At 41.5% G+C, this 22,162-nt stretch overlaps 2 protein-coding genes across 7 annotated transcripts in view; one reads left to right on the plus strand and one right to left on the minus strand.

The window, feature by feature from the left end:
• Positions 1-22,162, minus strand: part of CACNA2D3 (calcium voltage-gated channel auxiliary subunit alpha2delta 3) — a 900,236-nt gene that overhangs the window by 136,449 nt on the left and 741,625 nt on the right. The window lies entirely within an intron of this gene.
• On the plus strand, positions 1,557-8,103 carry LRTM1 (leucine rich repeats and transmembrane domains 1; the record flags this gene model as incomplete). The annotated part of the gene is made up of 2 exons (XM_024983240.2): positions 1,557-2,193; positions 7,487-8,103. Coding segments are annotated over 2 exons (1,071 nt in total), but the record flags the coding sequence as incomplete, so codon positions are not given.

Here is a 22,162-nt window from a genome sequence, read left to right on the forward strand (position 1 = left end):
TTTTAAATATTATTGCCTGGCCCTGTGAATTCCTCTACCAATTTAACAAAATGTCCTTGATGGGTGTTTGCCATTTTGAAATTCAAGTCTCAGGAAAAAAGAAGGGAGTGATCAAGCTCCCCTGGAGATTGACCTAGCAGTGCCTGAGAGAATATCAACTCAGCATCCTCTTCAAACCTGGCAAGGAGGCACCTATTGAATCTAGAGCCCCCGTACACATTTCTACAGAGCCAAGGAGCCCTGTGTAAGGATGCCTTCTGCTGCATCATTGGTCCCGAAAGAAACTGCAACAACTCAAATGCTCGTCAGTACAAGAGTGGCTAAATAATAAATCTGGCAAGGCCTCACCATCAAATACTCCACAGAAGCTAGAAGGAATGAATGAGCTCTCTATGCATCCCTGTGGATGGATCAGTTTTGAGTGACTAAACTGCAAAATGAAACATACCAATGATTATTTAGCTTTTTAAAAAACCACTATGCAAAACATTCTATAGTATGTGTATGTGTGTGTTATGTATGTATGTGTGTTATGTGCGTGTATGTAAAAATATTTACAGGCAGTAAAGCACAGCAAGTAAGAACCCTGATAGACTCTGAAAGCAGACTGCCTGGGTTTAAATCATGATTCTACTACTTCTGTATGACCTTGGACAAGTGATTTAGCTTCTCTGTGCCTCAGTTTTATCACCTTTAATATGTGCATAATAAAAGACCCCGAATTACAAGATTAGGTGGGCTAAATGAATTAATATATATAAAGCACTTCCAGTGGTGCCTGGCTCAAAATATGAGCTATAAGGTTATTTGTGATTTTGTTGTTTTTAAAAGGCCTGGTGGGATGCAATCGTGATGGTAGGGAAGGCGGTGGTGGGGAGCAGTTCCTGCTGGAAAACATGATGTGGGTGCTAATCAAAGGGAGTTTAACTTATCAGCATTGCACTGGTTCTTTGAGTTAAGGGAATAAAAAGAGATGAAGCAAACATGGCAACCTGTGAATAACCGACAGAACTTTGTTACAGGAACATGAGTATTTATTATGTTATTTTAATGCTTTTGTTTTAAAATCTATTGAACAAAAAAGGAGCAGAGACAATCATCACTCATGGAAGTATGACACTTGAAAGACGGACATCAATTTGTAAGAATGCTTCAGACCTGTCCCATCTAATATGCACCACTAGCACCATATGGCTATCTAAATTTTAACTGATTAAAATTAAATGGAAATAAAGATTCAGTTTCTTGACTGCAGTAGTCACATCTCAAGAGCTCTGAAGTCACATGAAGACTATCATATTAGACAGTAGATACAGATCACTCCCATCACCATAGAGTTCTATTGGACAGCATGGTCTGGAGCATACTTTTGAGAAATGTGAATATCTGAACTCCTCTCATGCTCCTGAAGTTCTGGTCCTAGATAATTCTGCTGCTTCATACAAAGGGCACATGCCCCCCCAAATATTTTTTTCACATTTTTACTTGATAACCTATGTCATCTACCTTCTGGTTACCTGTGAACTTAAAGCAGAAACAAAAGCTGATACCACTTACAAACGGGTTCCTATCTCAGGTTCTTTCTGTTTGTTGTAGGTGAACTGTTCCTGCTTTCCAGTATGATTTTCCTGCTCCCGGTGGTGTGTGGCTGCCCAGAGAGATGCCGCTGTCACTCACCTTCAAATTCTGTAGACTGCAGCCGGCAAGGTCTGGCTGAAATCCCTTCCGACTTGCCTCCTCAGACTCTAACGCTGCACTTACAAGATAACCAGATCCACCAGCTTCCGACTTCTGCATTTAAATCAGTGCCACATCTCACAACCTTGAACTTGTACAACAATTCTCTTTCAAATCTGACCCCCGGAGTTTTCCATGGACTTCAGCACTTGCAGGTCTTAAACCTAACTCAGAACTCCCTGCATTCCCTGGAAAGCAGACTATTCCATTCTCTCCCACAGCTGAGGGAGCTCGATTTGTCATCAAACAATATAAGTCACCTTCCTGCATCCCTAGGTGAGTCTTGGGAGAACCTGACCGTTCTTGCGATCCAGCAAAACCGGCTTCGGCAGCTCGATCGAGCCCTCCTAGAATCCATGCCCAGAATGAAGCGGTTATTTCTCAAAGACAACCTCTGGAAATGTAACTGTCACTTGCTCAGTCTTAAACTCTGGCTGGAGACATTTGTCTATAAAGGTCAGTAACTAATGCCTATCCCCCCATCTGTGTATGATCAACTTAGAAGAAACCTCAATGGTTCTCTGCATTAGAAGGGATGCTGAAAAGTGTTTGAGGGATCTGTGTAAGCTTTTGCACACTGATGTCATTTCACGGTATGGTAAAAGAGGCAAGTGAGTCATTAAGGGTGACCTGATTTGAAAATCAGGTATTTAAATTCATCTACAGATACGATTCATGGAAACAACTTTCCACTTTTTTCCCCTCTCCACCCCAACTTTCCACTTTTTGATTAATACCACCATTAAGTTATCTGGAAACTGTAGGCCCTTAAGAAAGAAAGAAATTCAATCCACCTAAATATTGGGTTGGCCAAATTTTCACAAGAAAAGCTTGAACGAACTTTTTGACCAATCCAATAACTACTTAACTCTGAAGTGACAACAAATTCTGATTTTCAAGTGTGATCCAACTGGGGGTATGGTATTTCTCCTTAGGACTGCCCCTCCTTCTTTCTCTGCTTCTGACCATTTGACAGCTATGAAACTTCACTGAGATTACCCATTCTGCTTTAGGAGACACCACTGTTACTAAAACTGAATACAATACGGGTCCCTCTCCAAAGGGAACAAGTATTTCTTTAACCAGATGTCAAAAACAAAGCAAGAGATTCCAGAATATTAAAGATGAGGGGTTCTGGAAATCACTCATGGGTCAGCAAACTATATAGCCTAAGAGCCAGAACTGGCCCACCTATTTTTGTAAATAAAGTTTTGTTGGAACACATTCACATCCATTTATTATTTACTGTCTGGCTGTTTTTGCATTAAAAGGGCGAGGTTGAATAGTTGGGGCAGAGACTATGGCAAGGCTTAAAAAATGAACTAACTGGCTCTTTATAGGAAAGTTTGCCAACCTCTCCTAACTCAAAGCTAGTCTATTATCAATAGGAAATGGACGCCTGAAGACGTTTAGTGACTTGATGAAGATCACAGAGTAGAAGCAAAGACAAGAGTAGAAGGAGCAGCTTTAGGTCTTGGCCCTACATTCCCTCCTCTACATCACAGTGCTTTTTTCCTCCTACCTTTTAAGTGTCATTCATTCATTCATACTAAACTTGAGTGAATTTTACATGCCATGGACATCTCAAGGTGCTGAGAAAAAATCAGTGAATAAGAAAATCCCTATCATCACGGGCATTACATTCTGACAGTAGAAACATGTTAAATAAGACAAATATATGTATCTATGTTCAGAGAGCAGTTAGTGCTAGAGGCAGCATGAAGGGAGAGAGTGATGGAATAAGGGTTACATTTCAGATGTGAAGGACAGGGAAGGCCCCTGCAAGGATGTAATATGGGGGAGCAGAACTGGAATAATGAGGGGAAATGAGCCATGAGATAACTCAGGAAAAGGACAGTAGTTGCAAAGGACCTGAGGTGGAAGTAAGCTTGGCTTCACTGAGGGACAGAAAGAGGGACAAACGAGTGGCTAGAGCAGATGAAGGGAGTGAGAGAGGCTAAGACAGCACAGTAGCCAGGTCATGTTGAAATGTGCAGAGCCGGCTGAGACATTTGGGTTTTATTTTAGGCAAGATGGAAATATCTTGAAGAATTTGTCAGGCAAACAATATGATCTCATTACATTTAAAAAGGTCACTCTGGTGACTCTAGGGAGATCAAACCAAAGGCTGCAGAAGAAGAATCAGGGGGATGAGGGAGAAAGTGATTTCAGTTTTCCAGGGAAGATGACGGTGGCCCAAACTAGGATGATGAGAAATGATCAACTTTGGGAGATATTTAGAATACTGAACTGATAGAAATTACTAATGGGTCGGAACTGGATATAAGGAAAACAGAGTGTATTACAGTAAATACAATTTTGTTTTGTCCTCCAGGAGTAAGCAGATAAACGGTGATGCCAGTAGCTGACAAGGGTCAGGCTGTGGAATGGGGGAAATGGACGAGTATGTGTGGGAGGTGGTATATCAAGAGCTCAGTGTGGGGCATGTCAAGTTTGAGATGCCCATTACATAGTCAAGGAGTGCTGTCGAGTTGATGGATGTATATCTGAGCCCATAATTTTGGAAGATATCAGAGATCCAGACATGGCTTAGTGAATCAAGAGACTCTGGATAGTTGCAGCAGTTATACAGAAGGAAGTGGAGGAGAACACATGGGTTCAAATAAACACTATTGATTTAAGAATCTATTGATTTAAGAATCTCTCTCAACAATATAATAGTCAATAACTTGTCATTAACCAGTTAATTTTCAAGTTGACCTACAACAGAGGTCATATGATCTGACAAAAGTCTTTCTTAAGGAGGCTTAAAATAAAACTGTTAACATCTAGAGGTGAAGTGGCTTTACCTACTGTGTTCTGGATGAGATAGTAAGCATAAGGCAAACCATCATAGAAAGATGCTTTTCATCAAGGGAGAGTATTTCTTGACAAAAATGGTTCTCAGGTCCAGGAAACTAGAAGCAACATAGGGAGGGATATAGCTCCCCCCTACTCTGCCACAAACTCACTGGTGATCTTTGGGCAAATTAATGATCCTCACTAGCCCTCAGTGTCACCAGGTGGAAACTGGCAGTGTTAAGCCAGGGAGTTCCTAAAACTGATTCTGGTCCTCAGGCTCCATAATGCAATTCAATACTCCCTCGTGGCACAGCTGCCCCACCCAGACAACAGCCTTTCTCTGAAAGAAGGCAAAACTGATCTGGGATAACAAGACCTGGGTGTCAAAATGACTAAATAAAACCAGCAAATAAATGCAAATGTAGGAGACAATCTGACTACTGATGCATGGAATAAAGGCAAAATAAGGTAACAGCTATTGATCAAGACCTTACTTCCCTCCGAGGGGGAACAAAATACATGGAGGATGAAGCAGGGGATTTTGTAGCCTGGAAGTGTCATTCACTGGTTCCACTGGCTAGAATTCAGTCAGGTGACTCCAATCTGACCACAAAGGCTGGGGAAATTTCATCTTCCTCTGGACCCGACAATCAAAGGAAAGAAAAAGTGCTTTGATGAGTACTTAATAATGTCTCCTTCAAGAACATGCACATAGAATTTCTAATTAGCATTCCTCTCTCTCCGTTCATAAGTTAACAAATTATCTTTATGCCAATAGTTAACTGTACTAAACATTTATTCTGGGCTAGGAACTGTGCTAAACAGTTGACATACTTTATTCAGCTGAATCCTCAGAGCAATCTTGTGAAGTAAATTTCATTATTACCCTGGTCTCTCACTTTCCAGATGAGCAAGCAGACGCACAGAATGGTCAGGTAACTTGCTTAGGGTTGCAAAGCTAAGTAGTGGTCAGACGCAGGATATGAATCTCGTTTCACCTCAAGACAGGGGTTAAGAGCTGCTAGCTGCCAGATGATGGATAATGAGAGTGTTTGGAAAGCTGAAGCTTCTTGAATTGTCAGCTTCCATGAATCCAGAAGAGATTGAGGCTCTCAAGCTGTCGTTGGCAGATCTGCTTTCTGGAGGGTGGCTGAGGAGATGGTGGAGGAAGGCTGGGAAGTGAGTCCTGGCTGAGGACACAGGACACCATGGAGCTCTTGGTGGCCACAACCCTGGCCTTCAAGCCACATCCCAGGCTCTAGTCTATGTATTCTCTTGGCTCTGGGTCCTGAGGCCATGCCTCCCACCCTAACAGTTAAAACAGGAAGCTGGTAACAGGAGAAACGAACTTAACCCTGGAGTGGCTAGGTGAACCGCCCCAGTTAGGTCTAAGTCAGCTAGTGGAATTGCTGGTTCCCCGGGTTCAGTACTGAAACACTCCCTGAGATGGAGATCTTCAATCATAGCCTGTTGGCACCTTGGGGTCATCCAGAGCAGGCACCCTGCTCCTCTGGCCTGTTGTACCTCAGCTCGAGAAAGGAGAGATTTCTATTATCATTTTGCTTTAGAGTTGAGGTTCTTGCCTCAGAGGATCACTGAAGAAGCCAGATCAGGCCCAGGAGACTCAAGGCATGAGTGTTGAATTTCGTCATGGCCACCAACCCCAGAGTGACCTGGGCCACAGCAACCCTTGAACTGCAAAATGGCCCTGTCTATCAATAGGTTATAAATTCAGTTAGAATGGATGTGAGGACATTCCCCAAGTTGTGAAGTGCTGTTATAAAGGAAGGTTCTAAACACTGAAGTGACAACCTCCTACATGGGAATTTCTGGTATAGTTTCATAACCCACCATGTACAAAGAAATCTCCAGTCTAACTAAGAGTAGTGTCACAATTCATGGAGGTAAGGATCTCCTGAGGGTCACTGTGTTAATTCCATGGATTTCACAACATTCCAGAGAGAGAGAGGATGGGAGTATAGTGGGAAAAACTGGGATCATAGGAGTGGGCCAGGTTTCAGTGTTGATCCATCCACTTTTAACCTGAATGACCCTGGACAAAAATTACCCATTTTAGCAGAGTTGTGAGGACTTGTCTAACAGTACTTTGTAATCAAAACAGATACAAGTAAGGTGTTTTTGTGAAAATTACTCAGAGAAGTTTATCTGTCTGAGGTCAAATAGCAAATTGGTGGTCAAATTTGGCCAGGATAGAATCTGTTCATCCACTGCTCTTTCTAGAAAAGGATTTCTAAAGTTCCTGAAATCCCTCCTGTAGTCCACACACCTGAGGAAATCAATCCCCTTACACAGAATGGAAATTGAGTCTTAGAAAGTTTGGTACTCAAAATACTAAATGTTTCAAGGTCTAAAGGAGGCACGTTAATTGTACTTAATCCCATGAATGTAATACATATTCCTGTCAAACCTTCAGATACACAAAAGACTCGCAGGACCGCCGACTTCCCCATTTGGCATCACTGAGAGTGTTGGTAGAGACATAGGGTCTTTGAAATTAACACATAACATCACAAGAAGAGACATTTGTTTTCATTATTTATTTCTTAGGTCTCCAGTGGTGATTTGGCACAATAGATTTCTTGTGTGGCAGGGCTCATTAGGGCGTGCGACAGTGCCCTCGGCTGGCCTCCAGCGCCCCTTCCTGTCAGCTTTTGCATTGTTTCCCTTTGGCATTTATAAGGTAACGGTGACCTGGCTTCTAATGAATTCTTGCTCATACATAATTGCCCATTTAGTGTGTGGCATTTTTAGCATGTAGCCAATTTAGAAATCTTAAAATCATAAAATATGGCTGTTAAATTCTTTGACTCCAGGGGGGGAAAAAAGGTGTTTTATAAATTCCATCTGCCTAAGTTTTGCAGGCTGAGGATCTGGGAATTTGGTTACATCAGGTTCTGCTATCATTCTTTGTTTTTGTTTCTTAAAGGGGGAATAACAGACAACATCATCTGTGTGTCACCGGACGCCTGGAAGGGAAAGGACCTCCGTGAAATCCCTCACGAGCTGTACCACCCCTGCCCTTTTCCTTCTCTACACCTGCAGTCCTCACAGGTGCCGCAGCTAGGTGCTGCCCGCCGGGCTGTCCCCAGGCTCTCTGACAGCCACAGCACAGGGGAGCGAGACCACCGGGAGTGTGAGATCAAACCCAAGCCAAGGCCGGCCAATCTGCGCCACGCCGTGGCCACCATTGTCATAACAGGGGTGGTGTGTGGGATCGTGTGTCTCATGATGCTGGCGGCCGCCATCTACGGCTGCACCTACGCAGCTATCACAGCCCAGGACCACGGGGGACGCTTGGCTCAAACCAATGAGCCCACGAAGACAGAAGGAAAAGAGCTGTTTGACAGCTCACTGGCCTGAGAACTTTCATCTCAAATAGGAATAATCATTTTAAACCAGAAAACAGTTTCTGAGTAGGGCTGATGGGTCACTGTTACTGCCTCATTTTCTTTTTCCAAAAGGAAAAAAAAGATGTGTCTGTAAAAAAAAATATATATATATATATATATGCATATACATATATATTTAGACTTCCCTTGTGGCTCAGCCAGTGGGCGTCCCTTGTGGCTCAGCTGGTAAAGAATCTGCCTGCAATGCGGGAGACCTGGGTTTGATCCCTGGGTTGGGAAGATCCCCTGGAGAAGGAAATGGCAACCCACTCCAGTATTCTTGCCTGGAAAATCCTCATGGTCAGAGGGTCCTGGCAGACTACAGTTCATGGGGTCACATTTATATGTATGCATATATATATTTGTGGAAAGAAATTTATGTTGAGATTTTTAAAAAATTTATTAATACCATAGTTGAAATAGATATGATAACTTGTGCTCTGTGCCTGAGAAGTTATGACAATTATTCTACGTGGGAAAGGCTGTCCGTGGAGAAAGGGAAGGTACATCTCTTTCAAGGTACTCTTCCCCGCATTAAGTTGCTTTAACAAAGCAGCTGAAATACAAACACACACGGCAGTCAGCATGCCTGGGAGGTTTATGGTCCACTGGAAAACTGCCCAATTCTGAGTGCCTGGGAAGAAGCTGGTGATCTTACCCACGGGGCAGTGAGTGCTTCTATAATCCAAGTTCATGCTAGACCAGTGATACTTTTAGATGTTAGGTATGTTACCCATTTAGCGGGAGTGTCTGTTGGTTGGGAATTTTTGTAGCTTGCCACAAGAGTCAGATTCTATTTAATTTTCTAAATCAGAAAACCATTTGGGGCTCTCTAGGCCACAGAAGAAGAAGAGGGCTCCACGAGTGGGTAATACGACTCAGGCGCAAGGTCTGGGGAAGTTTTCTGATGCAAGGGGAAATAACACATAAACAAACACAAAGAGGACGGGGTGGCGGAATTCAGGGCACGTATCACCGTAAGGCCATATCTACCCCGCGATTGGAACCTTCCTTTTATAACTCTCACAGCAGGAACGAATTTAGGGTGGGCTGAGAGCGAGATAATGGCTTATGTGTATCTGTGTCTACGTACAGAGCGCGCAGAGTGCATAGGCTTGTTCAACCACACCCACACATAAACACAGCAATCAGTTTACCCACTAATGAAATGCAGCCGCAGCAGGGTGGAAGCCAGCAGCTGCTGACCACCACCCAGATTGTCTACTCAACACTCTGGGAGAGGAAGTCAGAGGAAGTCTGAAGAGAGTGGGAATTATCAAGAGACTTGAGATATGTGGCAGCAGCCATCCTGAACATTATTTAGGCCAGGGTTTAAAAAAAATCAGGTGTGGCTTGCTTAACTCCACAGACACGGTCCTGAAGACTTGCATGCAAAGGAAATTTTTGTAAATTGAATCATCATTTTAATGCAGTAGGGGAGCTCGCTATTTAAAGGAACCTTTCATGGAATCTTTCTGTAATGGCAATAATTGATTCCAGATTTATGTATTTTGTAAATTTGCATTTTCTCAGGCTAGGATTTCTTAAAGTAGATTCTACCTGTTCTTTCTCTTATGATGCCCCATCTCATATTTAGAGTCACCTGTTAGTATTAAAATCATTACACAGAGGAGTTAAGGACTCAGCAAAAGAAGAGAACAGGGTGAGTTGTCCCTCCAGAGGCCTTGACAGACATCACTAATCAATCCCAGCATTCCTCCCCCTGAGCCCTGATGCACCACAGATGCCTTCTTAAGACAGCACTGTAGGCAACCAGAACTAATCAACTGGAGTTGGTTCAAAGGATAAAGCATATTTGCCACTCAGGGTACTGGCTCTGCATTCACTTCTTCAGGGCATGTAACAGTGTTTTGGATCTTAAATCAGTAGTCTATTCCCTAACCTGGTACATGAATGGGAGGGCCATACAGGCTGGAATACTCTTTCCCTGTCTGATGCAGCCAAAGCCTTGCCCAGCAGTGTAAAGAGGTCAGGGGAAAGACAGATGGACCTACCCTAGCCTACCCCGTGGGACTCACACATCCCAGAGAATATCTATACCTCCTCACAGTGCTTCACAACCACTGTGCCCCCACCCCACAAGTTAAAGATGGGCCAACTCGCTGGAACAGCAATTTTGCTAAATGATTCTTCTGGGGGAAAACATTTACATTTGATGCTAAATTTTTTTCTGAATATTAAAATAAGTCTGGATATGTTAGAGTAGACTGAAAAATTACCGTGGATTTTTAAGATCAAAAGGAGATCTCAGGGAAAGCTGGCTTCTGGGATCAGCTCCATCCCAAGCCTGGTGCCCCCTTTCTGCTCTCTTCATGCACTACTTTAGTGGTGAGACTAAGCATCCCATCTAAGGATGGAGGGATTACTTTCCAGGTAGAAAAAAATCTTCCTTGCCCTGGACCATGAGTCCTTGGCCAAGAAAGCAATATGAGAAACGAAATTGAGGAGATCTTTTTATACATTGTCCTCATTTCACCAAATGTTTTGAGAGTTCGTGCTACATACCATGCATGGTGAGAGGTGTGCTCATGAACATTCATGTAATCTTGGCAACCAACCCGTGAGATACTTGAACAGATATTACATAACCTGGAAACTACTGAGACCAACATCGCGTGCTTCTTTCACTGCTGTGATTTTTTTTTAAATGTATTGATTTATTTGTTTTCACTGCTGTGATTTAAGACATCCAGTGGACTACGTTCTGCCGGAGGTCTGGTGACTGTGCAAGTCGACCCCATCCCCCTGCCCACAGCGATTACATGTCAGAGCTTCCAATCCACCGCAGAAAACCCCGAATGTGGCTAGAATCCTCACTCCTTGACACCCATGTCCTAAAAGATTTCTAGGCACAGATGATAACTTGGGCAAATAGATTCCTGCTTTACGAGATGTCTTTAAGGAAAATTATTAAAACGATACCTTCTTATATTCAGATGTCTATCTTTTGCCTACAGTTACCACAAAGAGAAGTTGGCGATGAAAATAATTACTTACCCTAAAATGTCAACAAGTCTCTCAGCACAGAAAAATATAAATCAAATTGTTTAGATTAACAAATGCAGAGTTATCATTCGTTAATAGGAGAAATGAAATGTTTTCTCTGTAAAAAACTTGCAGATGAAAGACTCAATTTGCAGGGTATCCTGTGAGAACCACAAATTATCTTTCACAACCACTACAGCTCATGAGGGGTAATTTGCAAACGCCTCATAGATTATTTTCAGCTGTTTATTGCTGCTGTCATATTTATAGATTCTCCTATAAAATGCCCTTCCATCATAGAGCCTTACTGAAGGAATACTGTGAATAAATATCACGTTTATTGTTGATTGCTCTGAGAAAATTTTGTAAAATATAGTTTTTTCATTATATTTAGTGGCACAGTATCACTATTTTTGCTTTGCCAGAGGTCACAAACTCACAATCAGTTCAGTCAGTTCAGTCGCTCAGTCATGTCTGACTCTTTGAGACCCCATAAATCGCAGCATGCCAGGCCTCCCTGTCCATCACCAACTCCCGGAGTTCACTCAGACTCACGTCCATCGAGTCCGTGATGCCATCCAGCCATCTTATCCTCTGTTGTCCCCTTCTCCTCCTGCCCGCAAACCCTCCCAGCCTCAGTCACAATAGCAGGACCCAAAAATGTGAGGCATATAATGAGGCTGTAGAAGGAATCTCTGCCACAGAGATTGTGGAGAAAGAAGACATAGTGTCAAATCTATACCTGGAAAGCTTTTAAAATTAAGGCAAATATCCCTGACCTTGCAGGAATAATCCTGTGCTTCAGATGATAAAACGTCCATGAACAATGGATGTTTCATATTTTTTCTTACAAAAATGGAAGACTTAAAAGTGAATCACAGGATTTCCTCCTGAAGGCTCTGAAATCTCATTATTCAAGTTAACCAAGTTACTCCAGAAATTAGACACTTTTATCTTAGATCTAAAATATAAAAGGAAGCAGATCAATTTCTAAAATAATCTATCTGTAGCATCGATTATCATAATTATACAACTAACTGTTAGAAATCTGTAACTTTCTATTGCAGGTCAGGAAATAACCATTTTCACTTGGGTCAAACCCACCAGTGTATCCAATGATAATGCTACTAGACAGAAACCTACCAGCAAATGATATTCCAACCCCACATGGTGTTACTGGGTGTGGCTTACACACAACTTCAGGGAAATACCCTGTTTTCCCTTATGATGAAAATTATTTATTTATTTATGTTCAAACTTTAATAAGGTCTCAAATAAACCTCCCTCCCATTGGGAGAGGCAGGACTGCAATCCCTCACTTTCCTTTCAGAGTCTTGACTGGAGTATCCACATCTAATTTTCACTCTAATGACACTGAATATTCATTTGGATGGATAGGATGTTACCCAGTTTCAAAGGCTTACCAAGAAGAGAAGATAAAGAACCAGAGGACTGGGAATTGGGAAGGTCCTTTGAGAGCAGTTAGTCTAGGTGTTGCAAATTTCAGAATAGCTGTGACCAGCTTCCCTACCTGCTTCAGACATTACTAACAGATCTCAGCAAACTTATCTATTGACCCCAGTCAAAGCCTCAGAATTCTTTTAAATCTCTTTTCTAAGTACCTACTCCTGATCAACTGGAGTTGACTTATGTTTCATATTCTTGTTTTACAAACAGGAAATAGAAGAGTGGAAAATGAAAGGAATTTTTCCAAAGTCACACAGAAAATTAATTGCAGATCTGATAAATGCAGTTACAGGAGCAAAGGGTTAGCATGTATAATACAACCCAACCTCTGCCATTATTCTCTCATTCTGGGGAACCACATTATAAGAACTACAGCATTGTTATATTAATTATTTGGATAAGAACAATAATAGCACTGCCATCAACTTTTATTAAGCACCAGGTTGTGTGCCAGTTGTTTTTAGTGTAATATTTTCATTTTTGTCTAAGTCTCAAATTAAGCAAAACATGAGAGCATTTTACTGCCATACAACAGATGAAGATAATTCATTGGGTTTGGGTAATTTGTTCAAAGTCATGTCATTAATGATTAGTGGAGAAGGAATCTGAATGAAGGATGCATGGGTTTCCTTGGGTTTCTTCTCATGCTTCTATTTACATTTGATTATATTCAGTATTATCCATAATAAACACTTTTTTTAAAAATGACTCCTAACTTTTTGGACTGAATAACCAGGTAACTACAACAAATTAAGCTTGGAGTCAATTGCATTTGATGGGCTTTTGGGAATGAGATGTTTTTGATGGGAGAGGCAGAGACACTAATCAGACAAGGAAGAGTCAAGGGAAAGAGGTCTGGCTTAGGAATCATCACCTCCTAAATGGTGTTAAAAGCCTTGCAAGTGTACAGGAGCCCTGGGGCCCTCCAACATGCATAATCAAGAGATGAACAAAATCAGCAAAGGAGACCTAGAGGGGAGGCAGTGAGGTAGGCGAAGAAGCAAATAAAGAGGTTTTCAAGGAGAGTGTGGTCAACAAGGTCAAGTGCTGCTGATAGACCAAGGAAAAAGCACATCTGAAGTTCAGTTTTGGATCTGGTAATGTGGGAGCTGCAAACAACCTTGATGAGAAATGATTCACTATGGGTGAAACCTGGCTGGAGGGGTTCCAGAAAGCATCAAAGAGAGAAAGTGAGAAGAGCGCAGAAAAATAAGAAATAACACAAAATAACGTAATAACAGAAATAAGTTTGGCTTAAAAGAATCTTACTATATCAGCAAAAACATGGAAATCGGTCGAAGGAGGCTAGTGAAGTACAAGTATATAAAATGCCATGTGCTGTGTTTTCATTCTGAGCTTTCTCTTTTATGTTTTAAGACAATTGTACACTCTAGTCTGCCTAAGCCTGGTCACATATAATTTGGTCTTGAAGTAGGAATGACATTCAGACACTGATCTTGACCTCATGCAGATCTTTTCACCCAGAATAGAATGTGGGAGTTCTTGGTGAGTGCAAACTGTGGGAGGCCATGGGAATAAAGAGCCTTTGATCAGCACTGTCCCTTTCCCACCACAGACTAGCAAAAGCATTTTCCATGCGCAAGAGTCCGCAGACTGAGCCTCCAATCATGCCCTCTCTTCCCAGAGAGGGGAAATGCATGTCAGCTCATTTATCCTCTTTAGCCCTTCACTTAGCCTGAGTCATATATATACTAGTTTTAACCAAGATCAAAATCCCATTAAGGTCACTAGGAGATTTGCCTGGATAAAGGCAGCTAAATAAATCCCCAAATCTCTCATGAGTTGTGTTGGGTGGGGGGAAATCCCAGAAAGTGTTTTCCACCAAAGCATGTGAGGGCATTTCCAATGTTCTATCAAGCATTACATTGATTACACTGTTCAGAGGTTTATAAACTAAAGTGAAGATTAAGCAAATCACTGTCTTGACTGACAGTGAGAGCATATATTTTTAGAAAGCCCAGGACCTTTGATTGCGATATCTCTATAACCACATATACAAAAATATTAGGCACAATGATGGATACCTTCTGATACAGGAACTTCTGTCTTCAACATCTACTCACACACCTTTGGTTTAAATATTTTCTTCATTTTTATAAGATAAAAATATGGCAAAATAAGTGAGTGAACAAATTAGCATTTTTGGTATTTTTTTTTAAAACAGACCACGACATATTTTTATCTAAAGCAGAAGTTGGCAAATGGTTTCTCTCAAGAGTCAGACAGTAAATATTTTTGGCTTTTTAGTCCATATGGTCTCTACCCAACTACTCAGCTCTGCCATTTGCGCAAGAAGTTGTCCACAGAAAATATGGATAGGGATGTATTTCAATAAAATATTATTTATAAACATAAGTGGTAGGTATCTGACACGGTACTTGCATCCAGTATATATAAAGAACTTATGTCTCAACAATAAAAAGACAAATAGCCTAATTTAAATACAGGCAAAAGATATGAGCAGACATTTCCCCAGTGAAGATATGCAAGGAGCTGGCATATACATGAGAAGATGCTTGGTGTAGTTAGTTATTAGGGAAATGCAAATCACTTCATTCCCACTAGGATAGCTAAATTGAAAAAGACAGAAATAGCAAGCATTCGTAAGTATGAGGAAAAACTGGAAGCCACGTACAATACTGGTGGGATTGTAAAAAGCTGCTGCTGCTTTGGAAAACAGCTTGTCAGTTCTTCAAAATATCAAATCTAGAATTACCTTATGACCCAATAATTCTATTCCACTTTCTACCCAGGAGAAACTATAACATGTACCTGAACAGAAATGTGTACTTAAATGTTCATATCAACATTGGTAATTATTACCAATGTTTTTGTTTTGTTTGATAATTATTACCAATTACCAAAATTATTACCAATGTTAATAATAGTTGAAAAGTGAGAACAACCCAGAAGTATCCACTAACTGATAAATGGATGAATGTTATACATGCACACAATGGGGTATCATTTGACAGTTTAAAATGCTAAGGTATTGATCCTTGCTACAACATGAACCTTGAAAGCATCAAGTTCAGTGAAAGAAGTGAATCACAAAAGGCCATATGTTGTATGATTCCATTTATCTGCAATGTCCAGAGTAAGCAAATCCACAGAGACAGAAAGGAGATTAGTGGGTTTCCTTGGGCTGGAGTAGCGAGTGGGATATAAAGAGTGAGAAGGGTATGTGGGTATGGGGTTTTTTTTTGGGAGAATATAAAATTGTTCTAAAGTTAGACTGTGGTGACAGTTGTACCACCTAAAAAATACCAAAACCCAATAAACTGTAGACTTGAAATGGTGAACTTTATAGTAAATGAAATATACCTCAACAAAACTCTTAGAAAAAAAAAAAGGCAGCATCCTAAATTTCGTTCTGTGGATTAGAGTTTGTCAGTCTCTGTTCTGAGGAATAGGTACAAGAAAGTGTGACTTTCAAAACTTTACTATGAAACATTTAAAGATACTCTAATGATATCCCCTATGCAAGTTTTCACAGGGAACAGCACATGACAAAAAGCACTGGCTAATGAGTGTGGCCGGTGTAGCATGTATCATTCTTAACAACAGCAGTGATAATTTACCAGCTAACCATTATTGAGCACTCAGCTCTAAGTATTCACCAAGCACTTTCTTTATATAAATTATTTTTCTCAAAAGGAACTAGAGGGGTCCCCCAAAGCTAGGCTGAATCTGGGTACAAGAAATAGACCATTATTGGTTAATTCTTTTCCTTTTCTATGATGATGAAACAAATCTCTATATTTAAAAACTAGGCAATGGCACCCCACTCCAACCCTTGCCTAGAAAATCCCATGGACGGAGGAGCCTGGTGGGCTGTAATCCACGGGGTCGCGAAGAGTTGGACACAACTGAGTGACTTCACTTTCACTTTTCACTTTCCTGAATTGGAGAAGGAAATGGCAACCCACTCCAGTGTTCTTGCCTGGAGAATCCCAAGGACGGGGGAGCCTGGTGGGCTGCCATCTATTGGGTCGCACAGAGTCGGACAAGACTGAAGCGACTTAGCAGCAGCAGCAGGCTGCTAGAAATCCAACCAAAGCACCAATCAACCTCGTTTTACAAATGTGAAAATTCAATCCCAGAGCAAGAAGGGGGAAATGGCCCTGTGCTCACTGCTAAATCCTTGGCTTACACTGGCTTTAATGTCCAAATCCCACCATGACCTTGGAAAGCGGAGTTCTGCCAAAACAGAACTCAAAAACTGGGTATAAGGACCCATAACTCCAAAATTCTGCTGCTGATTTGGGGGTGGAGAATGTGTTGGGGCTTTTGGTAAGGTTTATAAAAGGACAGTGGCTCATGGGAGTGAGTGTCCTGGAGAGTGAGCACAGATTCAGTTTCTCAAAACTCTGGGCTATTTTTACTCCTGGAGCAATGATCCTCAGTGTGCCTGTCACTGTCTACTGTGGTATGCAGAGCAGCTGTTCTCTGTGGCCAACTCTAACTCAGATTCTCTTGCAGACTTGAAATAAAGCATAGTTGGTAGCTACATCACTAGTCCACGTCTCTGAAGTTTGTTATTGTCATTCCTACAGCTTAGAGCCCCTTCTGCCCCTGCAGTGCATTTGTAAGTCAACTTAAAAAAAATTAATGTCAAATACATAAAAAGCCCCATCTCATAGCTGACATGTAGACCACAACTTGCCTTGGGTTCCTCACTTCTCCCTGGAGCATCTGCCCATCAGTCATGCTTTTAGATCCTGAGAGACTCATTTGTGTCTCAGAGAAACCATCGAGACACAACATGTGTGAGGGATCTCACTCAAGATTCCTGGAGAAGTTTGTTCCCTCTGCTGGAACGTTCTTCCCACAGATCTTTGCATAATGGCTGTATCTCATCATTCCAATCTCTGATCAGGTCACCTCCTCAGGGAGGCCTTCTCTGAGTCCCCATCCTCCCTCAGTCTGGAGAAGCACTGCCTCTGCCACATGTAAGTATGAACATGAGCATTCTTCCCTGCCTTTGGTACTCCCAACCACACTTCATTTTTCACAGAGCATCAGCCGCGGCCGGAAATCCCCTCTCCCCCTCCTCCCTTCCGCCCTTCTTCCTTTCTTCCTCCCATTCCTGCAAAGCTTGTCTGCTGTCTGTACCTCCCCCACAAGTGCAGGCTCTCCCCCGTTGGCAGCAGTTTGGTCGGAATGATTCTTCACTGGTAGCTGCCACCCCAGCCTCAAGGCAGGAGAGCCAACAGTGCCCTCTCACCGCATCAAACATCATCCCCCAACTCGCTCCACAAGGCCCTCCGGGGTGCTTGTTCTCAGCTGTATCCCCGGCAACAGGAAAATGGTAGGTGCTAGATATATATACTCATTGAATGATTTAATGAAACAAATGAAGATACGAAATAAGTGCTTTTTGTAAATAAGCCTACACGGGAAAACACTGAATTTGAAAGCACCAAGAGTGAAGTTTGCCTGTCAGGGTAATCCATTTCTCCCCCCACCTCTGCTGAATTTCGGACCAGATGACACTGCATTGCTGTGGGCTGTCCCGTGTGATGTCGGACATTCTGGAGTATCCTTGATCTCTGCCTGCTGGATGTCAGCAGGACACCTCCTAACCAGTCACAGCAATCAAAAATATGTCCAGATGTTGTCAAATGTCTCCTGGGGGTCAAAACTGTCCCTGGTTGAGATCAACTAGCGTGATCAGTAAATATTAACTTCTGCTATAATAAAACATTCCCTTTGCTCACCTATAAACTAGAAGTTTATCCATGGAGACTTGACACATAATTTCTAAATACTAGTTAACTCATATATACCACATATATGAAATCCTACCAAAGAAATGTTGATGAGCTGAATATTTGCCTGTAACATTTTGGCACCATTATTTACCCAACTGTAAGGAAAGCTGTATATTAAATAGTACACTCAGTTTAAATAACACGTACCTGACAATAGCTAATGGTCAATGATGTTCAGCAACCTCTTTCTTAATCAACTGGTTAAAATGAGATCTTTTGTCCTAACATCAAGCATCCTCCTTCATTATAAGGCCCAAATTATGCAAATAAGACCACTTAACCTACATTTTCCAATTTTCCCCATGAATGGATCTAACATGATCTGTGTTCCTTGCAAAGGAATAGTCTAGGAGATCAGAATCTCCCAAAATTTACTAGAAATCCTTAAATTTTACACTTAATACAGGTAATTTTAGGTATATAAATCATTCACGTCTCAATAAACCTGTTAAAATATTCATTCCTGTAACCAATGCCTTTCTTTCTGTTGCTGAACACTTTAGCTACCCTAAGCATCAGGTTAGATGCTTGGACCTCGAAAAACTATCTGCTAATGCAGAGACAACTACTGTGCCAACAACAGTTGCCATCAAAATGGGACACCAGACAGTGTTCCTACTCCTTAAAATATCCATATTGGTCTGCATCACTTCACTGTGGTGTGGATTGGAAGTTTAGCTGCTGAGCGCCTCTCTCAGAGTTTTGGTCGAGTTCTGTGTTCCTACTATTTGGTCAGTAAACTTTGCAAGCATGTGTGCCTATAAGCGTTAGTCGCTTAGTTGTGTTCAACTCTTTGCAATCCCATGAACTGTAGCCTGCCAGGCTCTTCTGTCCATGGAATTTTCCAGGCAGGAACACTGGAGTGGGTAGTATAGAGAACAGGTAAAAATGAACCCCACCTTTCTCAAGTCACTTAGTCAATATTCTTGACATATTTACCATATCAATTCTTACCTCGGCACTGGGAATAAAAATATAATTGGGATGGCCCTTGCCTCTGCAGAGAAATTATTTAGGAAATGAAATTAGAATACCTTAGAAGAGATTTTAGATTTTGATATGTTAAAGTTTACATTTTAAAGCAAATAACTCGGAATTTATTATCTATTACTTTCAAAATTCAGAAATAAGAGCTTTTCAAAAATTGAGATTAAGTATTTTATATTTGTCAGAGGGACAGTCTAGAAGCATAGGGAAGTCAGAAAACACTCCATGGAGGGGAAGAAGTTCCTTGCCTCCTTATACCTTCCAATTTTTCTGAGCTCCTCCCATCTATGTATTTATTTTCTTCTCCTGGTCCTGTCCACCCCAGCATGATGGAAACAGTGCCTATGACTCTTGGTTTACTGGGCCTGGTCTCTTCATTGAGAGTGTAGTGTAGAATTAACACCACGATCTACGTAACTTACAGAACTCAAGTCATAACCACTAAGGGCAAAATGGCTTTCTGTAAGTTCAATCCAATTTATAGAATCCTTATTGAGTGTCTACTATACTCCAGGGACTACACTGGGTTATGCTGTGAAGGACAGAAGATGAAAAGTAGGAAGTCTGTGATCTCTAGGAGTTTCTAAATGACTGTTCAGCTTTTCAATTCACTTATCCTGTGCAGACATGGCTTTAAAAATAGCTGCTATTTTAAAGGTCTCGGGTGGGGGGCAGCGAGGATAGGGAGTAAGGGGAGAGACTGTCAATCACAGGGTCTGGTTATTATTCATTTCTATTTAGAGGGCTGGCAAAAGAAAGAGGTCAGGAAATATTTATTGAATAAATGAATGAATGCAGAAGTATATTGCCAATTTGAAGATAAAAATAGGCCACCTCAAATCCTGGTAATTTTTACTTCTTGATATTGATGTTTTTAAAATTTATTTCCTCATTTTATCCCCAAATCAACCCAGAGTAAGGTGAGGGAGATAGTAATCCCAACCTTATTTTAGATAGAACTTCAGGGACCCAAGACCACACATTTAGCAAGTTACAGAGTGACTGACAAGACTATGTGGACCTTACAATCCCAGGTTTACATTTCCAATAACAACAGAAAAATGGATTAGGGGCCTGACACACACAGCAGGTTCTAGCACTCTAGAGAGACTTGTTGGGCCAAAGAGAAAGTCCTACCACTTCTTCCTGTGCAGTGGGAAAGCAATTAAGAAAATTTAGCATGCTAGTGGCAGCTGGAGAGTTGGCAAGTTCCTCAAGAAAAGGACTGTAAGCAACGTCAAAGGCCAAGAAGATGGATGGGGCCCATTTATGCTCTGAGGCTGACGTATATATGGAACCCGGCCCAGTTTGACTGCCCTTTCTTCAAAGATGTCATTGACAGATGAGTATCTAAATGTTTTTGTTTGAAAAAGAAAACAAAAAAAGAGAGAAAGAAGAGAATAACACACACACACACACACATATAAAACCAAAACAAGAAACTCTTTCTATCGCAAACAGACACATGTAGCCGATGAACATGAGAACACCAGACCAGATCTGGGAGCACTGCAGGCTTTTCAAAGTAGTCCTTGATAATAAACTGCAAAGGTGCACACCTTTCTTTTCAGATAAATTTCAATTCAGCACAAGGATTTCACTGAAATCCCAAATTACTGCCAGTTGGCTGTATCCCATGTGCCGTTGGAGGCACACTGGTTGGGGGACAAGCCTGCTCACATATTCCTCTTCATCTGCCAAAACAAGGTTTCTTCCCCAATTAAAATGGGCTTTTTAATTTTAAAGCAGTAAACAATGTCTACTTAATTTGTCGAGAACACACAGAAGAAAGTGGCCGAACCTAATCATCCAGTGACATGACGGGTGAGTCAGAGCCAGTGAAATGTGGGGAAGTGCTGAGGAGGCCTCTCTGCTTTTGGAGACATACAGGTTCTTTTGAGGTCACTGCCTTCATGATGCTGCATCCATGTCAGCCTTCAGATCAAATATGAGCAATTCTGTTTTATCTTATGTCTACTCAATATACTTTAAAAAAGAAGGTTCATAATCACCAGATTTAAAAGGTAATGACTAAATACCATTCTCCGGATAACCTTGTTTTTCGTCTTGCTCTGTAACAGCCTCCTGAAAATGGGCACCGGCTGACACACATTGAATTGTAGTGACCAGGAGGATGTCTCTTCCACCCACTCAGGGTGGGCCAACCATGTCTCATGACTTGCCTGTGGTCTCTGGCCAACATATAAATAAACAGTAGACAAGTACACCATTTGGAAAAGTCACGGTCTTCTCCAGACTGGATACACAGTGCCCAGGCTGAGTCCACGTTTCATCCATACTCAGCCAAATAGACATTTATGAAATGTAAGTCATTTGGAAACATTTGAACATGGTTTGTTAACTTGGACAGATGTGGCTGGGATGGGCACAGCTATCTCAGAGCCAAAACAGAGCATCCTTCATGGTGACTTTATGAGAAATTCAAGGAAAACGTTTTAGAAAGAAATTTCAAACAGACAATTTGATTCAGACCATGTTATCAGCTGGTGCATGTGGCCTCAACTCCAGAGAGATAACATGCCTCCAGCACTAGCTGGCTGGGTCAGGCTGGAGGTGAGTAAGGCTGACCTTCAAACAAAAATAAATCTTACTGAGTTAAATGATCCTGTCTCCTACTTTCCTCAAGGAACATGAGACACTAAGAACAAAATGTGAAGACAGCAGCCCTGAATTTTCACAGTCTTTATCTCCTGGCTGATTAGTTATAGGTCTGCCTAGTTGAAGATGAGCTACCGGTCAGATATATATGACCGTCTTCCTTGTCATATCCAATAACCCAGGAATAACCAGGGCAATGGTCACCAAATATTTCAGTCCTGCTAATATTTAATACAATTATGATGTACAGGCTATGTCAGAAAATAAAGCCAAAGAACAACCACTTCAAACATGTCTGATCCATTTCAATTCCATCCCACAGTGTGTGGAGTCACAGAA

Source organism: Bos taurus, chromosome 22, assembly GCF_002263795.3.
Source record: "Bos taurus isolate L1 Dominette 01449 registration number 42190680 breed Hereford chromosome 22, ARS-UCD2.0, whole genome shotgun sequence".
Lineage (NCBI taxonomy): Eukaryota > Metazoa > Chordata > Mammalia > Artiodactyla > Bovidae > Bos > Bos taurus.